Source organism: Oncorhynchus masou, chromosome 1 (assembly GCF_036934945.1).
Source record: "Oncorhynchus masou masou isolate Uvic2021 chromosome 1, UVic_Omas_1.1, whole genome shotgun sequence".
NCBI lineage: Eukaryota > Metazoa > Chordata > Actinopteri > Salmoniformes > Salmonidae > Oncorhynchus > Oncorhynchus masou.
Window position 1 is genome coordinate 32,392,928 of NC_088212.1, and position 22,635 is coordinate 32,415,562.

Consider the following 22,635-nt stretch of genomic DNA (forward strand, 5'->3'; position numbering starts at 1 on the left):
TTGTCAATATGAAATAGATAAGCTTAGTAGTTACCTCTAGTCTGGAATACAAACTTGATTCTCTGCTAACTCCAGTTTTTACAGGCAGGGCCTGACAAGCACTGTCTGAAACAGCTGCCCCATGCTTGGCTCAGCACATGCTCTGCGTGCAATTTCAACATGGAAAAAGGAGGGCCTTGTTTTGATGGGAAAAATACTTTTTTCTTTGAGATATAGACGTGTTGGTCGAGAATTTTTTGGACTGTGATAAATAATTTTTTCTGTGTCAGACAACTCGCACAGTGATCTGTTCCCCAGCATGAGCAACTGGATACCAGTCCTCAAGGAACTCGGAAGCGTGAGCTGTGACCGGACTTCACCCACACACAATACATTGGGCTTTAAAAGGAAGTTAGAAGTTTAGGCTGGAGCATTTACTTTTCTCTGGATGACAACTACCACAGCACAATAAATGCACCCCGACTGTGCGGTCAGTGATTACAGGCAGACAAACATAACTGAATTATAAATAACTGACCCAACTGGTATATTTAAACAAAGCCAATAAATTCATTTTCATTGGGAAGAGTAGGGTGATTATCAAAGGGCTCAGATCACTGTGGACATATGCTGAACAGATGCAAATGTGGTATCAGTCAGACAGGGGTGGCTGACATCTGTGGTTAATAACATCCATTGTTTCTTGATTGGATTGGGAGGGTTCTCCAAGTCGAAAAGAAAATGCAAAGACATCAAGGCAATTCTATAAAGCAAAGCCTGAAAGCAGTTGACCTTCATTCTTACTGGTAAATGTGCAGTTTAGTTGTCAAACTCGTTCCACAAAGCAGTATTGAAAGTGTGTTCATTGACTATATGATTGCAATACAACATGAAGACAAATCCTCTATGACAGCTGATGTATCTTCAACAGTTGTTGGTCAAACAGATATCATGCCAGCATTCTTTCAAAGCTGAATATTACAGTGCCTCCTTGTTGACAATTCTGAAAGAGAACATTGCTGTAGAGCTGTACAATTCCTACTTTTCCCAACATTTGAGAACCAAGATGAAGACAAATGCAAAAAGTCAACCATTCATGATGCCTCATAACAGCAATGGATCTGAACTTCTTTTAGCATCAAATCAGGGTGGACATTTTATTTTCAAAATTGTTTATCATTACACAGCTATGGGAAGGAGAAGCAATTACAATTAAAAAAGAAGTGTCATGTTTTACAATAAACTGTCAAAATCAGTCTGTACATCTAAGAAATGCAAAAAATAAACTTGCACAAGTCAAAATAACTGAACCAAGGGTAAATAAAACTATAAAAAAACTAAACGTTTAACTACGAGTTGAATGAAACTGCACCAGAGTATTTCAAAAGCAGTTCTATAACCATTAATAAAAACGGAATCATAAATTAATTTCATTTTAAAAATCAAATCCTGCACTAAATGGAAAATTCAAATTGCTGTCTTTCAGTAGGGTCGGTCTCTGCGTTCCTGGCGATGGTCCCTATGAGTTGGAAAAGTAGTAATTTAGTGTCCAACAAACATAGTAATACATGAGTATGATGAAAGCAGTCCAACATGTTCCTTTACCTCATATCCATCTTGCCTGGGGGCCCCCCCATTCCTCCTCTCCCCATTCCTCTTCCTCGGTCCATAGGCGGTCCTCCCCTGCTAGACCCTCGGAATCCCCCTCGGTCCATTCCACCACGTCCCCTGAATCCACCGCCACGGTCACCTCCCCATCCTCCACGGAAGCCTCCAGGCCCTCCTGGCCCGCCACGGTCCATCCCTCTGCCCCCACGCATCCCCATGCCACCCCTGCCTCGCTCACCACCTGAACAAAATCACACAAGACCCAGTTAAGCTTGCCACCAGACTATCGTAGACATGCACACGTTAACAGGAAGGGAAACACAAGATTAAACGTAGTATTCCCAGTGCACACAGAGCAAACCCCTCCAACACCAAAGCTTTCAATTACAGTAAACAGACTGCTAAACATGGATGGTTTCATGTTTCCCCAGAGTTGACACTAATCTATACTGAACAAAAATAAACATGCAACAATTTAAGCTTTTACTGAGTTACATTTCATCAATAAATTGAAATAAATTAAATGAGCCCTAATCTATGGACTTCACATGACTGGGCAGGGGTGCAGCCATGGGTGCCCACCCACTGGGGATACCAGCCAATCAGAATGAGTTTTCCCCACAAAAGGGATTTATTACAGACAAATACTCCTCAGCAACCCACCCCCCCCCCCCCGTAGTTTATCCCACAGGTGGAGAAGCCGAAGGTCCTGGGCTGGCGTGGTTACATGTGGTCTGCGGTTTTGAGGCCAGTTCGACGTACTGCCAAAGTCTCTAAAACGACGTTGGAGGCAGCGTATGGTAGAGAAATGAACATTCAATTCTCAAGCAACAGCTCTGGTGGACATTCCTGCAGTCAACATGCCAATTGCAAGCTTCCTCAAAACTCGAGACATCTGTGGCATTATGTTGTGTGACAAAACTGCACATTTCAAAGGGGCCTTTTATTGTCCACAGCACAAGGTGCACCTGTGTCCTGATCATGCTGTTTAATCAGCTTCTTGAAATGCCACACCTGTCAGATGGATGGATTATCTTGGCAAAGGAGAAATGCAAACTAACAGGTATAAACACATATAAGCACATTTTGTGCGTATGGAACATTTCTGGGACTTATTTTAGCTCGTGAAACATGGGAACACTTTACATGTTGCATTTATAATAATATTTATTTTTGTTCAATTTAGTACAACTGCTAAGCATTGACCCTGAAGTCTAGGTGTTAAACCTGTTTGATTTGGCTGTGTTACATTACAAACATTAAGATTTGTGAAACAGGGAAGGGAATTCAGCCCCTGTTGCTCAAATAACACTATTTGTTATAATGGTTCCTGTCTACAGTTGAACCAGGCCCTAACAATAGTGCTGCTGTGCCAGTGACCGCTGTACCTGAAGGGGGCCCAAAGCCCTCTGGTTTGGGAGCTTTGCACTGGTTACACTCCATCCTCCAGGAAAAGTTCTGGTTGCCACAGCCCCTGAGAAGGACAACCATTCAGTGATATACACAAAAACCACTACCTGTACTGTAAAGTTACTTCAAAAAAAAAAATGGGAAAGGGTAAACTCTTTCTTGAGAGGTCCTTACTGGTTGGGGCACTCCCAGTCTCCAGCTCTCTGCTGCATGTTGCCACCTGGGCCACCTGGCCCACCTCTGCCCATACCATGTGGTCCTCCTCGTGGGACAAAACCTCCACGCTCTCCTCCACGGCCCATCATGCCTGATAACACACACCAGGGGTTGTTTCAATAGTTCATTATATTGCCATGGCAAATGTGCGGCAGCTATATATACTGAACAAAAATATAAAGACGCAACATGTAAAGTGTTGGTCCCATGTTTCATGAGTTGAAATAAAATATCCTAGAAATGTTCCATACGCACAAAAAGTTTCCCAAAAATGTGTTTGCATCCATGTTAGTGAGCATTTCTCCGTTGCCAAGATAATCCATTGAACTGAAAGGTGTGTCCTACCAATAAACTGATTAAACAACATGATCATTACACAGGTGCACCTTGCACTGGGGAAAATAAAAGTCCACTAAAATGCGCATTTGTGTCACACAACAAAATGCCAAAGATGTCTCAAGTTGAGGGGGCGCGTAATTGGCATGCTGACTGCAGGAATATCCACCAGAGCTGTTACCAGAATTGAATGTTCATTTCTCTGTCATTGGAGAATTTGGCAGTACGTCCAATCGGCATCACAACCGCAGACCACGTGTAACCATGCCAGCCCTAGGACTTCCACATCTGGCTTCTTCATCGGCGGGATCATCGGAGACCAGCCACCCGGACAGTTGATGATCCTTTGGGTTTGCACAACCAAAAAATGTCTGCACAAAAGGTCAGAAACCGTCTCAGGGATGCTCATCTGCATGCCCATCGTCCTCACCAGGGTCTTGACCTGACTGCAGTTCAGCATCTTAACCGACTTCAGTGCGCTCGCCGGCACGCTGGAGAAGTGTGCTCTTCACAGATGAATCATAGTTTCAATTCTACAGATGGCAGACAGCAGTGTATGGAGTTGTGTGGGTTAGCGGTTTTCTGATGTCAACATTGTGAACAGAGTGCCCCATGGTGGCGGTGGGGTTACGGTATGGGCAGGCATAATCTACGGACAATGAACAAAAATGCATTATATCGATGGCAATTTGAATGCACAGACATACCGTGACGAGATCCTGAAGCCCATTGTTGTGCAATTCATCCGCTGTCATCACCTCATGTTTCAGCAGGATAATGCACAGCCCCATGTCGCAAGGATCTGTACATAATTCCTGGAATCTGAAAATGTACCAGTTCTTCCATGGACTGTATACTCACCAGACATGTCACCCATTGAGCATGTTTGGGACGCTCTGGATCGACACGTACGACAGCGTGTTCCAGTTTCCACCAATATCCAGCAACTTCACACAACCATTGAAGAGGAGTGGGACAACATTCCACAATCAACAGCCTGATCAACTCTATGCGACGGAGATGTGTTACGCTGCATGAGGAAAATGGTGGTCACACCAGATACTGACTGGTTCTCTGATCCATGCCCCTACCTTTTTTTATAAAGACATCTGTGACCAACTACTGCATATCTGTATTCCCAGTCATGTGAAATCCATATATTAGGGCCTAATTTATTTATTTCAATTGACCAATTTCCTTATATGAACTTTACCTCTGTAAAATCTTTGAAATTGTTGCATGTTGCATTTACATTTCTGTTCAGTGTATTTTCAGTTTTGAACAAGGGTCATTCTCAAATAAACAGTTGACTTAAATATACCTCCAGGTCCTCCACGGCCCATCATGTCACCCCTCATGGACATGCCCCCTCTCATTCCACCCATCATGGGCTTACGGCGAGCCATGGACACCTTCAGCCTCCTGCCCTGGTACTCTTTCCCTGTTGAGGTCAAACAGAATGTAACAGGAATAAAGAGAAATGGAGAGAGAAAAGGCAATAGTTAATGGTCATTACTAGTATTCTAAAGTACATTTCAGTGCACATCAACACGTCCTGATATGCATTAATTTGGATGGTTCAAGGGTAGAATCAGAGTAGGCTGATGCAGGTTAAAAAGGGCCAGTATGACATACCATCAAATAACTCTACAGCAGCTTTGGCAAAGGAGGGCTCCTCGTAGGACAGTGTGGCGTCTCCCTTGGGCTTCCCGGAATCATTGTCTGTGTAGATGTTGATGGCAGGCTTGCCCAACCTCCGGTTCATCTGAACAAAAGAGGAATTCATCACTCAAAAGTCAACCTACCCCACTATTAACACGTATCTGCTGTTGCCATTCTTTTTGAGATTTTCTTTTTAGAGCATTCATTATCTGTTCAGTCATCTAATTAAATGAGAACAAGACAAAAACGCTGGCTAGACATACATTGAACAAAAATATAAAAACACATGTAAAGTGTTGGTCCCATGTTTCAGGAGCTGAAATAAAATAACCCAGAAACTTTTGTGCACAAATTTGTTTACATCCCCGTTAGTGATCATTTCCCCCTTTCCAAGATAATCCATCCACCTGACAGGTGTGGCATATCAAGAAGTTGATTAAACAGCATGATCATTACACAGGTACACCTTGCACTGTGGACAATAAAAGTCCACTAAACTGTGCAGTTTTGTCACAACACAATGCCACAGAGGGAGCGTGCAATTGGCATGCTGACTGCAGGAATGTCTAACAGCTGTTGCCAGAAAATGTCATGTTAATTTCTCTACCATAAGCCGCCTCCAATGTCTGCAGTACGTTGGATGCATATCTGTATTCCCAGACATGTGAAATCCATAGACTAGGGCCTAATTCATTTATTTTAAATTGACAGATTTCCTTATATGAACTGTAACTTCAGTAAAATCTTTTAAATTGTTGCATGTTGCACTTATATATATTTTTCAGTGTACATAGGCATGTTTTGGAAGAGACAAATACAACTTAATGTGTGTCTAAGTTGAGGTCCTTAGATTGAGTGTCCTCACCCTGATGGGTCCAGGGTCTTTGAAGAAGATAGCCATCTCCTCCAGAGTGGCGTTCTCTGTGAGACCAGTGATGTAGATGGTGCTGTTCTCAGAGTCATCCTGCTCCTCAGGGCGCCCTGAACAGAGAGAACTACCATTCAAAAAAACTGACAGGAAACACTACAGCTACACTTCCACTACACTGTCCTTATTCATCTCAGATTCATAGCATAAGCCATTAAGCCAAGAAGTTGGACCAAGATCAACGAAACAAAGCCTTTCAGGCAGATACAAACCAGTAAGATAAACGTTCAAAGGTTAGCAATTGATCCGTCAATACTTCTGATCTATGATACAAGTGTTGGTCATTTAGTATCTGCTTACCCATGTTACGCACTGCACCGTTGTTCATGGGTCCTGTTTGCCATCAGGCAAGGGGGGGGAAAAAAGAGCCAGTCAGTTTGTGTCACTCAAGTCCTCTGCTAAACTGCTGAAGAGTATTTGAAGTGATAACACAAGACACAGTCCTCCAGAACACAGGTGTCAGACGTTTTTGAAAATATATTGATCATGATGTAAATAAAAACCTCAGACCCGTTTGTATAAAAATGTGTGCCATAAGAAAATGTCCTAAGAAACCACATAATATTAACCCCCAAAAATACCAGGGGTTTGGCTCCATGAAATTGTAAATGCAAAACCATTTTTCAAAACTGACATTTTTTGGCAGCAGTCATTTGTCATTAATATGTCATTGTGAAATAAGAGTACCTTGCTCTTCAAGGTTACCTTAGGCAGTGATATAAACCAGAGTAAAAAGTACCCCTTTCCAAACAGATGTCTCAGACATTTAAACTGGACCCCCTTCTATTTCCATCCATTCTAATAGCCACCTATATATTTGGCTACCCCCCCAAAAAACGCTGCACACACCAACGTAAGGGCATAGGTAAATGCTCTGCGCGTACATGCTCTAGTAGGTAAAGGTCTGGAGTGGACAAGCCAGTGTAATACTCGTTAACTTACCACCGGGCTTATTGAAGCCACCTCTGTCTCCAGCGACGCTATGGGGGAATAAATGGAGATATGAAGGCGATTTCCCTTTTAACAGCCACTTCCATGCATGGAGCCCCATGGCTCGTTTGGGGAGGTTGAAGGAAACAGTTCTGACTAGTTCATTTAACAACCCCCAACATGCCTACACAGTCTATGCAATCCAGTTAATGGGAATGAAGGAATTAACAGCAACTATATGGCATCATTCCTTTACTCGAAGGCTTCTTAATGACAGCATTTGATAGCAGATACTGGCTAGTTTGGAGCTAGCTGAGGGGTGTTAAATCTCTACCTTTGGGGAAATATGGGACAGAATCCCAGGAATTTGTTACAAAGGAAACCTTTTTAGATGCATTCCATATGCAGTTTAATAATGACTAGCCTGGAGATACTATACTGACAAGAGATAACTTACAGACACAGTTAAATACGTGGAAAGCTAGTGCATTATGTCCAATTTACAGTTGAAGCAAATGCCTATACGAGTTAAAACAAATGGTTGACGTTGTCAAATGCAATGCATCTGAAATATTAAACAAAAAACAGGTGATTACAGTCACCTTTGAAATTAAAACCAAAAACACACCATCCATATACATTATTTTACAAAAACATGAATTGAAGTTAAAACAATTCTAATAAATACAGAATTTAAACTTGACCATGTTACAATGTTCACCAAGGTAAAAGTAATGATTTTACTATACAAATGTAATTATCATTTTAAAGAGTTTCCCAGCATGCTTTAGACAGCACCATCCTCATCTCTTGGATTTAAGGCAGAACCCAAATCTCTGTGGTTTAACCCCTTCGGTTGTTTAAGCTGCCGGCTCTGTATTGAGTACAGGTACTTTATAGAATATAGATGGGTTTACATGGCTCTCACTGTTACCTGTAGCGTAAATGTGACAAAGCATGTTAAAAAGGTGTTCATTTGATTAAACAAAACATTTGTAATCCAAACCACATTTTAAAAACGGAAACACATAAGGGGCTGGTTTCCCCAGACACAGATGAAGCGTAGTCCAAAGACTAAAAAGCATTCTGTGCATTATTTTTAGTCCAGGACTAGGCTTACCCTGGGAAACCGGACCCAAAACATTTTGCCCTAAAAGCTATAATTTATGAAAAAGTAAAACAGGAGTTACATATGAATGCCAAATGATAATTTTTCTCTTTACCCTTTTTCGTGGTATCCAATTGGTAGTTAGTCTTGTCTCATCGCTGCAACTCCCGCACGGACTCGGGAGAGGCAAAAGCCGGGAGCCGTGCGTCCTCCGAAACACAACCCAACCGCACTGCTTCTTGACACAATGCCGCTTAACCCAGAAGCCAGCCGCACCAATGTATCGGAGGAAACACTGTACACCTGGCGACCAGTGTCAGCATGCACTGTGCTTGGCCCGTCACATGAGTCGCTAGTGAGCGATGGGACAAGGATATCCCTGCCGGCCAAACCCTCCCCTAACGACGCTGAGCCAATTGTGCGCCGCCCCATGGGTCTCCCAATCGCGGCCGGCTGCGACAGAGCCTGGACTCGAACCCAGAATCTCTAGGTGGCACAGCTAGCACCACGATACAGGGCCTTAGACCACTGCACCACTCGGGAGGCCCATGCCACATTTCTTGACTACTTTAAGCAATGTTAACAGAGAAAAAAAGGCCACTTTCAACTTGAAAATAGGACAAAATCAATTGAGGTTAAGAAATGTGACAAGTGTCATGTAATTAATAAAAGATTGTGCTGAAGACAAAGGTGGAATTATTCACTTTGATCCTCTCTTTAGGGAAAGCACATAGCCATGTACTGAATAATATTAATATAATACAAGACTAGAGCAAAACATAATTAAACATATGAGTCTGGTGTGACCTAGTGAACATGCGCCAATTCTTTATTTTTTTTCTTGTTCCAGGGATATTACCTTCAGCTGTCTGATACTCAATGGGATCAACCTCACCTCAAACTCTACAATGAAAACATAGGTGTCATCATAATGCCCAGAAAGCTTGAACAATACATGTAAGGCTCCAGGTTGCCAGTTTAGTACCAATAACCTAGAAGGGGGATAACCTTAGTTCTGCATGGATGTATCCTGTAGAAATGTACTTTATCGGTTTTCCAGGGAAAAACTCCAAATCCCAAATGTGTATTAACCTCAACTTAGTATGCAATTCAACTCCTTGGTATAGGCAATCAATGTGTCTTGCTTATTAAACAAACTAAAGTTATTTTAGAAGATCTGCCCCTGGGGGTCATGAGCCAAACAGGGCCCCCGAAATATTGTCCAAAATTAGCTAATTGGACAGAAAGGGGCGCACCTCCAAACACTAATGAGAAAAAGCTTGTCTTGTATTGCAAAGGTTTGTTAGCTTAAAACTAAGGATTTTGTGGTTTCAAGATGTAATCAATATGACAACACAAGCCAAAATTTGAGGTAAATTAGTTAGCAACTAAACTTCCATAGTGCATACTCCCAAATACCTTCTGGGTCAGCTTTTTAAAAAGAAATCAGAGTTAGATTAAATAGGTACATTTTTATACCATTTAACCTCACAGCAATCATTTAAAAAGGTGCGGTGTGCCCACCAAATCATTGAAACCTGCAGCAGTAACCCTGAAGCCTTGTAAATAGATGGACAATAATCAATGCTATAGATTATATACACCCCTGTAAAGCTGTGGTACAGCAAAAAGGGATGTCTGATTGAATAGTTTACAACTCCAGCTTTCTGTTCACAAATGTCAGTCCCAGCTCTTTGTTTCATGAAATCATATTCCTTCTTACCTTTGGCCACTATGGCAGGGCTAAGAGTTTGTACCCACAAATGGAGGGTCCCTTCATGATACTTTTTGTAGGCATTAGATAATTGATCCTACACAAAGTAAACAGTGACTTTCCCCACTAATAAAAGAGATGTTATAACCCTACAAAGGTAAAATAGACGTGACCCAATTAATGTTTAAGGGGAACTTCAAACTCAGCCCTGCTCAGCCTGGCCGCAGCATCTGCAAGAATGGATGGAAGTTATGTTGAGCAATAAGGAGAGTGACTTACCCCATGCCTCCACGGCCCATGCCCCCACGTCCCCTGCCACCGTGCATCATGCCACCCCTGTCATAGCCATCCCTGGGTGGCCCACGGCTCTCCCCTGCCCCTGGGAACCTAGCAGGGTCAGAGCCAGAATAGCCAGAGCTGCCTCTGCCCTCCTGTCCATAGTTATCTACAGAATAACATGAGGATTAGCGGAAATGCCCTTGTGTGGAAATGAATGAACATCAACATAACTAAGACAATAACTAGCAGGTAGGCCTATTGCAATGCTTGTGTGTGTTAAAATAACAGGGGAGACCACTAGTCTTACTGTAATGGCTTGACTGGTTGTAACCACTTTGAGGCCCACTTTGTTGTCCATACTGGCTGCCTGCAGGCTGCCCGTAGGAACCGGAGGCCTGAGGAGGGTAGGCCGCGGCAGGGGCCTGTTGCTGCTGAGGTGGGGGCTGCTGCTGCTGGTACCCACTCTGCTGCTGCCCATAGCTTCCCTGCTGGGCCTGGTACCCACTCTGCTGCGCGGCATATCCCCCTGGTTGGGAGTAGCTGCTCTGGCTGTAGCCAGCTGGCTGGCTGCTGGCATTATAACTGAAGTGGTTAGGGACGGGCAGGGACTGAATAGGTCATAAAGAGTGCTCCACAACTATATGTTTCTTATGGGTTGACAGCTGCAACTTCTCTTCCACAGCGTACAAGCTAAAATCAAGAAACATCAACAAAATAGTGTAACATTCACTGCATCACTACCACCATTACACCCTTGTCCTAATGTGAGACTAGTTAGCCTACCTCGGAGGTGCAGTGGAAGCAGCCTGCTGGCTGTAGCCAGCGTAGGCAGACTGGGCTGCATAGCCTGGCTGGGAGCCATAGGAGGGCTGAGAGGCAGCGGGAGCAGCAGCAGGAGCACTCTCATATCCACTGGCTCCATAGCCCGCGGCAGGCTGGGAGTAGCCATGGGCACTGGGCTGGGCAGCAGGGTACCCAGCTGTGGTCAAACAGGAAATGGTTTAATTGAAGAAGGTGTAGATAGATCATTCCAGGTACAGCCCGGTTAGGATTTTAGATCACACTATAACCACTCTGGACTTATACAACCTCACAGAGCAGCACCGATGAAGAATATTAAATGGCACATAAGAATACCATTGTGTTATTAAAAGTGTGTTAGAATTAGTGTTAGATATCGGTAGATGAATACCATTCTGAAGGATCTATAGTCTTGTATTAGTAAGATGTCTTTTACAGTCATGATGCAGGAGGAATAAATAGTGTCAAAGAAATCTCTCTTCTCCAAGGTTCAATTAGTCTACTCACAATACTATTGTCTACTACACATGATGTGAAATATATTACATGGATCTATCCAGCCAGCCATGGAACACTTTGTATAGACTTAGCCTAAGTGGCATGAAATGGATAGAGATGAAAAGTAATCTGTGTCGAACCTGTTTTATTCCCAGCTGTAACATGAAAGCAAGAGGAGAAAAGGTTCACAGTTCAAAAATGGTGACTTAGGTTGAAAATGGTCCTTTAAGGTACTCAAAGCACATTTGCAGTAATATAAATACAGGATTGACATTACATGTGGTCAATAGTTAGAGGCATGATGGACAATTCTCATTCCCTTCCACCAAAATTACTTTTGGCCTATCATTTGATCAGTTTGAAACTGACCTGGTGCTGGTTGCCCATAGGAGGAACCATACTGCTGCGCATAGCCGCCCGCTGAGGGTGCTGCCTGAGAGTATCCGGTCTCAGCTGCAGCAGGCTGGGCGTAGGACCCATATCCTTGCTGGCTATAACCCTGCTGAAATACAAAATATTATTTTATAGGCCGATAGATAATGACAAGTACCTTGGGAAAGATGGCAAGTGTCCTGTGCTTCAGTTCAAACTGTATGCAAACATGGAATGAGATCAATGCAGTATTGTGGGTCTCTGCAGGTATGTGTAATTCATAAATGGCCTTGTCTAAATATAAAACTCACCTGGGCAGATTGTCCATAACCCTGTGAGGGCTGAGCAGCATAGGAGCCATACCTGCAGGGACACAAGATCAATCATACAATTAATTTTGATCAACAGAAAGGAGATGTATCAAATATCACAAACATTCCCATTCCTCTGGATTCATTAGAACACTTCTTAGTAGCACACAACCTGCATGTAGAAAGACTTACCCCTGCTGGGCACCGGCCTGGTTGTAGGAACTGTAATCTGTAAAAGAAAATGACAAAAGAAATTACTAGTCTAACATTCAACAACAGTCCTACAGGCTAGTACAGTATCAAAATCCACTTTGGACTCATGAGAAGAAACTACTCATGTTCACTGGGCAATAATCTTGTGTAGACCCTCGGCAGTGCCAACCAGGCCAGGCCACACAATGGGAAAATCTTTCAAGTTCAACAGTCCTTGAAAAGAGACAAAGCATTCCTGCTATTCAACTCTAGCAAGGACTGACTGGTGATAGTTGTTTGCCGTTGTTATGTTGTGGGGGCCATCACGCCTTTGCTTGCGGTAGTTGGCTAGCTAGCTACCTTTATTTAAACTATCTACACAAATTGGCCAACAAAGAAACAAAAATGTGGCTAGATTAGCAAGGCTGTACAGAAATGTATACACAGGTGCAAACCTCAGATCCTATTAAATTACTAGAGGAGCTATATCATGAAACCTCAAAGTCCCAGAATGGGGAGAAAACGGCAGCAGATGAAAGGTTAAAACAACGGCATACTAATATCCCATAACTCTTTGCAACAATGGGACCAGCTATGCTGGTTAGCAATGGCGCTGATTCAAGATTTGGAACAATGCCGTCTTAACCTGTATTTTTTTGACCAGACCCATGTTGAAGATAGAAAAATTAAGACAACGGTGTCACAATAATGCAGAGGTTCTACCACTCTGAATCAACCACGGGACCAGCTCAAGCATTGTAGCTAACGCTGCCAAGGTAAAGGGCAAGCGGTCTGAAGCCGATCATAAGGTTGGTGAAAAAAATAGCATTTTAAGCTAAAGCCAGAAAAAAGACAACTGCCTGCAAGCTAACGTTTAGGTTGAAGATTACAAGGTTAAGACAACAGGGTTACAATATTCCATGACCTTTTGCAATTCAAGGGACCAGTGTCGCTAGTAGTAATTTTTACGCACACAGAGTATCAATCAAAAGTTTGGACACCTACACATTCAAGGGTTTTTTCCCCATAAAAAATGACTTTCGACATTGCAGAATAATAGTGAAGACATCAAAACAATGAACAAATATGGAAATCTAAAAATATTTTAGATTCTTCAAATAGCCCCCCTTTTCCTTGATGACAGCGCTGCACACTCTTGGCATTCTTTCAATCAGCTTCATGGGGTAGTCACCTGGAATGCATTTCAATTAACAGGTGTGCCTTCTTCAAATATGTGGAATTTCTTTCCTGAAGGCATTTGAGTCAATCAGTTGTGCTGTGACATGGTAGGGGTGGTATACAGAAAATAGCCCTATTTGGTAAAAGACCATCCATATTATGGCAAGAACAGCTAAAATAAGCAAAGAGAAAAAGTCCATCATTACTTCAAGACATGAAGGCCAGTCAAACCTGAAAACATCAAGCACTTTGAAAGTTTCTTCAAGTGCCATCGCAAAAAGCATCAAGCACTATGAAACTGGCTCTCATGAGGACCACCACAGGAAAGGAAGACCCAGAGTTAGCTCTGCTGCAGAGGATAAGTTCATTGGAGTTACCAGCCTCAGACATTGCAGCCCAAATAAATGATTCAGAGTTCAAGCAACAGACATCTCAACATCAACTGTTCAAAGGAGACTTCATGAATCAGGCCTTCATGGTCAAATTGCTGCAAAGAAACCACTACTAAAAGGACACCAATAATAAGAAGAGACACTTGCTCGGGCCAAGAAACACAAGCAATGGACAACAGACCGGTGGATATCTGTTCTTTGGTCTGATGAGTCCAAATTAGAGGTTGACCGATTAATCGGAATGGCTGATTAATTTAGGGCCGATTTCAAGTTCTCTTAACAATCGTAAACCGATTTGGCCATTTTTTTTCCCCTTACACCTTTATTTAACTAGGCAAGTCAGTTAAGAACACATTCTTATTTTCAATGAAGGCCTGGGAATGGTGGGTTTGTTCAGGGGCAAAGCAACGTATTTTTACCTTGTCAGCTTGGGGATTCGTTTTTGCAACCTTCCGGTTACTAGTCCAATGCTCTAACCACCTGCCTTACACTGCACTCCACGAGGAGCCTGCATGGCAGCCTGACTACCTGTTGCGTGAGGGCAGCAAGAAGCCAAGGTATGTTGCTAGCTAGCATTAAAACTTCTTATAAAAAGCAATCTTAACATAATCACTAGGTATAATAATCACACATGGTTGATATTACTAGTTTATCTAGCGTGTCCTGCGTTGCATATAATCGATGCGGTGCCTGTTAATTTCTCATTGAATCACAGCCTACTTCGCCAAACGGGTGATGATTTAGCACTGTCGTTGCACCAAACCGAACCATAAACATTGTCACTTCACTTGCGTTCCCGTGCAAGCAGTCAGGGTATATGCAGCAGTTTGGGCCGCCTAGCTCGTTGTGAACTGTGTGAAGTCCATTTATTCCTAACGAAGACCATGTTTAATTTGCCAGAATTATGACATAACATAACACACATAACAGTTCCGTATTTCACTGAAAGAATAAACGTTTTGTTTTCAAAATTATAGTTTCCGGATTCGACCATATCAATGATCAAAGGCTCGTATTTCTGTGTGTTATTATGCTATATTTAAGTCTATGATATGATATTTGATAGAGCAGTCTGACTGAGCGATGGTAGGCAGCAGCAGGCTCGTAAGCGTTCAAACAGCACTTTTGTGCGTTTGCCAGCAGCTCTTCGCAATGCTTCAAGCATTGAGCTGTTTATGACTTCAAGCCTATCAACTCCCGAGATTAGGCCGGTATAACCGATGTGAAATGGCTAGCTAATTAGCGGGGTGCGCGCCAATAGCGTTTCAAACGTCACTCTAAGACTTGGAGTAGTTGTTCCCCTTGCTCTGTAAGGGCCGCGGCTTTTGTGGAGGGATGTGTAACGATGCTTTGAGGGAGGATGTTGTCGATGTGTTCCTGGGTCGAGCCCAGGTAGGAGCGAGGAGAGGGACGGAAGCTATACTGTTACACTGGCAATACTAAAGTGTCTATAAGAACATCCAATAGTCAAAGGTATATGAAATACAAATGGTAGAGAGAGAAATAGTCCTATAATAACTACAACCTAAAACTTCTAACCCGGGAATATTGAAGACTCTTGTTAAAAGGAACCACCAGCTTTCATATGTTCTGAGCAAGGAACTTAAACGTTAGCTTTTTAACATGGCACATATTGCACTTTTACTTTCTTCTCCAACACTTTGTTGTTGAATTATTTAAACAAATTGAACATGTTTCATTATTTATTTGAGGCTAAATTTATTTTATTGATGTATTATTTTAAGGTAAAATATGTGTTCATTCAGTATTGTTGTAATTGTCATGATTGGCTTTTATTGGGCCTCCAATAATCGGTATCGGCGGTAAAAATCACTCGGTCGACCTCTAGTCCAAATTTGAATTTTTTTGTTCCAACCAGTGTCTTTATGAGACGCAGTGTAGGTGAACGGATTATCTCTGCATGTGTGGTTCCCACCGAGAAGCATGGAGGAAATGGTGTATTGGTGTAGGGTGTTTTGCTGGTGACACCGTCAGTGATTTATTTAGAATATAAGGCACACTTAACAAGCATGGCTACCAGAGCATTTTGCTGCGATACGCCATCCCATCTGGTTTGCGCTTAGTGGGACTATCATTTGTTTTTCAACAGGACAATGACCCAAAACACAACTCCAGTTGGTGTAAGGGCTATTTGACCAAGGAGAGTGATGGAGGCCAGGTCATCTGATGCAGCACTCCGCAATCACCCGACCTCAACCCAATTTAGATGGTTTGGAATGAGTTGGACTGCGAAGGAAAAGAAGCCAACACGTGCTCAGCATATGTGGGAACTCCTTCAAGACTGATGGAAAAGCATTCCTCTTGGATCTGGTTGAGAGAATGCCAAGAGTGTGCAAAGCTGTCATCAAGGTAAAGTGTGGCTACTTTGAACAACCTCAAATATAAAATATATTTTGATTTGTTTAACACTTTTGGCAAACACCAAGCGGGCTGTCATGTGCCTTTTACTGAGTGGCTTCCGTTTGGCCACTCTACCATAAAGGCCTGCTTGGTGGAGTGCTGCAGAGATGGTTGTCCTTCTGGAAGCTTCTCCCATCTCCACAGAGATACTCTAGAGCTCTGTCAGAGTGACCATTGGGTTCTCTGTCACCTCCCTGACCAAGGCCCTTCAACGATTGCTCAGTTTGTCCAGGTGGCCAGCTCTAGGAATAGTCTTGGTGATTCCAAACATCTTCCATTTAAGAATGATGGAGACCACTGTGTTCTTGGGGACCTTCAAATGCTGCAGACATTTTTTGGTACCCTTAACCAGATCTGTGCCTCGACACAATCCTGTCTCGTAGCACTGCGGACAATTCCTTCAACCTCACGACTTGATTTTTACTCTGACATGTACTGTCAACTATGGGACCTTATATAAACAGGTGTGTGCCTTTCCAAATAATGTCCAATCATTAGAATTTACCACAGATGGACTCCAATAAAGTTGTAGAAACATCACAAGGATGATCTATTGAAACAGGATGCACATGAGCACAATTTCAAGTCTCATAGCAAAGGGTCTGAATAGTCATGTAAATAAGGTATTTAAATTAATATATACACCGTTTGCAAACGTGTTTGCTTTGTCATTATGAGGTTGTGCGTATTGAGGGAACTTTTTCTTATATCCATTTTAGAATAACGCTGTAACGTAACAAAATGTGTAAAAGCTCAAAGGGTATGAATACTTTCCAAATGCAATGCATGTGTTTATATTTGGGATGCACAATATCTGGGAACATATCGAAATCAATATGAGCAAAAAAAAAAAAAGCCAACATCGGTATTGGCCCGATATCTAGTTTAACGTTGATGTTAAAAACCAATGTCAAAGCTACCGTGCATACCTATATCACGTAGGTACAGGACGTAATGATGCCAAATAAAAGTGTGCTACACGTGCAACAGCATTCCTAACCTAGCCCACATTGTCAGCTGTGTGGATTGAGCAGTCAACAAGTCGAGCAGTCATTTGAAAGAGTAAGAAATTCTCAGCGAAACAACTCAAAGGCAAAATCCATTAAAGCCAAGATAATGGTATTCATTGCCCTTGACAATCAACCGTTCTCTGTCGTGGATGTTGGCTTTTGCCGACTGGTCGAGCACCAGTGCACACTACCAAGTGCGCTATTTTTCAGATGTTGCCCTACCGGGGATACACAGTAATAGCATCACTGCTATTAGCTTCACGACCCGTTTTGGGTCTTTGCATGTCAAAAAAAATACATTAATACTGTCAAAGCTGTACAAAAAGTCTGCAAACAAGCAAACACCGGCCACGAACGATGAGTTTATAATACCACGTAGGTAATAAAGCATGATTTGTTTGACCACAACTTCTGGGGTAGCTAGCTTTAGCTTGGTACCTAGCTAGCAATACAACAAGCCTGAAAACAATGAACAATAGAAACTGCAGTCATTTTCATTATTCTTAGCAATTATTTAGGAATCCTTGTGAGTAAGTATTAGCTAGGTAGCCAACTGAACCTCAGTTCATGAAAATAAATGGCTAGCCAGCTACTTAACCCTGTTGCCCACAGCTAACGTTATAAGCAGCCAGCTAGCTTCATCTGGCTAGTGACGCTCGATTAGACCGGGTTATTTGTTGTGAAGTTGGCCCCAATAAGGATTAGGCACAATCGTGGAATTTGCAGTATGCCTTAAAATTAAAGTACGTAATTGACAGTGACGCAAATGAATACAAATAGTAGAATTGTGCCATACTTTTATTTTGAAAGCTAAACCCAAAGTCCACTATTGTGGCTATTTTCACATAGATCGGTCCGACCACCAGTAATCAAATAAGAACTGTCTTATAAATGAGGGCTATTTTAGATGACACATAGCTATAGTTAGCCAGGTAACTATATAGCTATTGAAACAGATGTTTTGCTGTGTTTTAGGGGTAGAACTACATTGTTTTCATCCATGAGCTAGCCAGCTTTTTTTATGACCAGCACAACTTTACCAGCATCATAGCATACGTATCGATGAAGAATGGTTGTGACATATGAAATACGAGTGATAGCATAATCAATGTGTAATTGTGTAAAAAATGTATGAACGCGTTAAATTATTATTTGACGTGAAGTCATTATCAGGTCATGATTGGTCAACAAGCATAGACGACAAGTCAGTGTTATTTGGCGTGTATCTTTTTTGACACGCAAAGATAGAAACGGCGCTCCATAGAAATCCTGGTTGAGAATGAAACTGAACAACGAAACAGCACAGAAAGTAAATGAAATAGGTTTTGATTATGTTTTACTGGTAATGGGGAAATACGTAAATGCCAACAAAATAACTTTTTGGTCAGTGTGTGTGTGTGTAACCTTTATTTAACTAGGCTAGTCAGTTTTGAACAAATTCTTATTTACAATGACGGCCCGGACGACACTGGGCCAATTGTGCGCCGGCCGCCCTATGGGATTCCCAATCACGGCCGGATGTGATACAGCCTGGATTCGAACCAGGCCTCTTGCACCGAAATGCAGTGCATTAGACCGCTGCGTCCATGTGTCTGTGTTAACTATTTAACTGTGCTAGAATGCTTAAAGGGCCACGGGAAAAAATTGCAAGGAAAATATTGGATATCGGTACCGGCCAAAAATGTCATAGGTGCATCAGCGGTTTATATATATAATATTTTCTTTACACTCAAGGAGGAGGCTGCTGAGGGGACAATGGCTCATAATAAATGGCCTGAACGGAAGAAATGGAATGGCATCAAACACCTGGAAACCATGTTTGACACCATTATACTCAAGTCAATTAAGGTGCCCCCAACCTCCTGTGCTCCAGATACAAACAATGACTACATCTCATCTGCCCAGACCCACATGCTCACAACCATCCTTAGTGCCTGCATTATTGTTTGCTACTTGGCCTTAAATTGTACCAATTTGTTTTCCTTGGTCTCCCATGCTATTTCAATAATAAATAACTAGATTTTTTCATTGTGTCAATGATGGCAGATTGATTGACTTCCAAGTTTGTTTGAGTTAACACGTTTTTTTTTCAAGATGAGTGATGAGAAGAGAATCATCCAGCCAATTGGCTAGCCCACTACACCCCCCCCCCCATATGCCATGTCTTGAAATATGCAGACAGGCAGATTAAAAGTCTACATTGTAATACTTCTGACAGCCAACTTTCTAGCCCCACCCACAAATTCATAGCATTCCCAGAAAGTATGGATTATTGAGTCAATACTTTTACACTTAAAACATGACTGTAGAATTTCTGAATTTGATCTCTTGTATAATACATTCTAACATTAATTTATACTGGGTTAATCATACATTTGTTAATTATTTTTGTTAGTTATGCACCAAAGTTGCCTCCATCTTGTGCAAACATCAGTTCTTTTAAAGTCTTGGTGGTAAAAGTTGAAATTTAAAAAAATCTAAGGGCGCTAACATTATTAGGTATCAATGACGCATGCCAGGAAGTAAAAGCAGGAAGTGTACACTTCAATCGGTGCTGCGATTTTTTAAAAGTAAACTCCCATCTGACATTACAAAAATAAATTCCATTACATGAGAAACATCTGTTAGCATCATTTAAATGTACATTCTACGTTAACAAGGCAATCCAGTCGATAGGACATTCCAAATTATTTTGGAAATTGCATCAAAATTAACAGCCGCCATTGCGAGTTGACCGGTCAAATTTCCTGGGTTAGAGTTTACAATCTTGTTTTACTCACTTTATTTCTATGGTCCTATCATCAACTGATTTCAGACAGTGTGTGGAGCGACTGTATCGTTTGAATTGAATGTTGGCAGTTAATTTGAAACATTATGGATTAATTCATCTACAACTGGCTAACTAACGTTAGCTAACAAAGATACAGTGCAGATAACATTACATTCTTAAAATGCATGATTTCACACAATCATGTGTCTGGGAAACAATGGTTGACTAAGTTCCTGACCAAAATGGCTGACCTTTAGAGCATCATAAGAGTCATGTCGATCCTAGAATTCAAATTCGGCAGATGCACGTGTTTGGTCAGAGTTTGTGTCCCTCGGCCCGGCATCATGGCTAGATAGGGCCTACTGCCCGAGATTCTACATTAGCCAACGTCAACTATCGAAGTAAACTCGTTCATTCACCATTCTCCGGCTGGCCGATTAAACTCAACCCAATGATTTAAATCGAAGAGTTTCGTAAACTAGGCCAACGTTGGCAAACGCAACGCGTTAGCTAACTAGCTAGCTACCGGCTACTGAACATATATAAACGTTCACATTATACGTACATATTAGATTAAAACACATACATTTGATGTAACTATTGATAAATATGCAAATGTATTTACATGGTCGATAATATCTAAAGGATTCATGCAAAATGACACAATAAAATAGACCGAGAACGAAACCCACCAGGTGCTGACGCCATCTTCGTTTCGTCTGATGTTGGCGCATGCGCGTAAACGAGTGGATGGATGAACTTGTGCTGCGTTGAAAAAAACGGGGAACTCCGGAAAAAAAACGAGCTCCGAATTGGAAAAATAGATTTGAATCGTCGTCCAACTCAGAATTCCAACTCGGGAACTCGGGCTTCTTTCTAGAGGTCCGACCTGAAGACAACTGACCTCGTATTTTTCCGAGTTCCCAGTTGTTTTGAACGCGGCATCTTTCTCGAGCACCGACTTTCCAACCAGAATATCACTGAAGATTCCAAGAACACAGGATGAGATGTTACTATCCGTTGTGCAAGCACTTCCAAGAGTTAATAAACAATGAACGTGGTGAAATTTGGGGAGCGCATCGTCAGTAGTGTACCTTTGGTTCCTAGGGTGTTTCGGCCTTTCACACTATACACCCTCCCCAAAGGCGGCATTATGTAAAGAAGACATGACCTCGTATTTTTCTTCCTTGGAACAACGTTTCTGTTAATTTTGATGCTGCTGATGTGACATTCCAGCCAGGCTCAGTTTAGGCCCAGGTGGACGGATCCCAGGGTGCCGATTGTAGACTAAAAGCAGATATGAATAATTTGATATTACCCCTGAATAGGGGTATTTCTACTTACACATCATCATCTGCTAATTATCAACCCCGTGTTAATTTGCTAAACTGTAATTACTTCGCTACTATGGCCTATTTATTGCCATACCTCCTCACGCCATTTGCACACATTGTATATGGACTTTATTTTTATTGTCTGTACGCTTGTTTATTCCATGTGTAACTCTGTGTTGTTGTTGTGTCAGCACTGCTTTGCTTTATCTTGGCCATGTCGCAGTTGTAAATGAGAACTTGTCCTCAACTAGCTTACCTGGTTAAATAAAGGTGAAATTAAAAATAGAAAACAGAATGTGTAAATTTCCCTCTCACACACACAGATCTTTAACTCTACGCCTTCAGTCATGAAGAGCTGCCCTCTCTTCTCTACAATGCAGTTCTCCTACTGTTGCTTGGATCCATGCCAGGAGCAACGGTGGGGCATGGTGGCTTCCCTTTCACTCTCAGTGGCGGATTTTGGTATAGGCGACATGAGCGGCATTTTACCGCATACAAAAAAAACGTTGCGTCAATGATATAATGTCACCGTGTGGGGCTGTGGCTCAATTAAGCTTCTCCGGGTGGGCGCCCTGAGTCTAGTTTGTGAGCTAGGAAAAGCTAGGCAGAAACCTAGAGAGGAACCAGGCTCTGAGGGGGGGCCTGTCCTCTTCTGACTGTGCAGGGTGGAGATTATAACAGTACATGGCTAAGATGTTCAAACGTTCATAGATGAACAGCAGGGTCAAATAATAATAATCACAGTAGTTGTAGAGGGTACAACAGGTCAGCACCAGGAGTAAATGTCAGTTGGCTTTTCATAGCCGATCATTCAGAGTTAGAGATAGCAGGTGCGGTCGAGAGAGAGAGTGTCGAAAAACAGCAGGTCTGGAACAAGGTAGCACATCCGGTGAACATGTCAGGGTTCCATAGCCACAGGCAGAACAGTTGAAACTGGAGCAGCAGTACAACCAGGTGGACTGAGGACAACAAGGAGTCATCAGGCCAGGTAGTCCTGATGCATGGTCCGAGGGCTCAGGTCCTCTGAGAGAAGAGAAAAGAGAAAGAGAGAGGAGAGACAGAGAGGGGAGGTCATGAGCAGATTATGTCCTGCATTTTTCAGCATGTTCTTAAATAAAGACAGATTTACAGTTAGATAAACTTAGATTTTTTGTCAGGGACATATACAGGATGCTATCCTCTACA

The 22,635-nt window shown here is 42.2% G+C and overlaps 1 protein-coding gene across 4 annotated transcripts; it reads right to left on the reverse strand.

Moving 5' to 3' along the window:
- Positions 1–1,122: 1,122 nt before the first annotated feature.
- Positions 1,123–20,872, reverse strand: LOC135542193 (RNA-binding protein EWS-like). Of its 4 annotated transcripts, none has more exons than XM_064968984.1 (16): positions 20,809–20,872; positions 12,345–12,381; positions 12,153–12,204; positions 11,839–11,968; positions 10,954–11,149; positions 10,478–10,740; positions 10,171–10,336; positions 7,082–7,119; positions 6,440–6,472; positions 6,077–6,192; positions 5,185–5,314; positions 4,871–4,990; positions 3,172–3,304; positions 2,976–3,061; positions 1,585–1,828; positions 1,123–1,498 (listed from the first exon to the last, which is right to left on the reverse strand). In XM_064968984.1, the coding sequence occupies exons 1-16, from the start codon at positions 20,822–20,824 to the stop codon at positions 1,462–1,464; spliced, it is 1,797 nt and encodes a 598-aa protein (XP_064825056.1). In that variant the 5' UTR covers positions 20,825–20,872; the 3' UTR covers positions 1,123–1,461. The 4 variants fall into 4 exon arrangements, with proteins under 4 accessions (XP_064825056.1, XP_064825045.1, XP_064825038.1 ...); XM_064968973.1 differs by having other exon boundaries at positions 10,478–10,737; positions 11,839–11,971; XM_064968966.1 differs by having other exon boundaries at positions 11,839–11,971.
- Between the last annotated feature and the right edge of the window lie 1,763 nt (positions 20,873–22,635).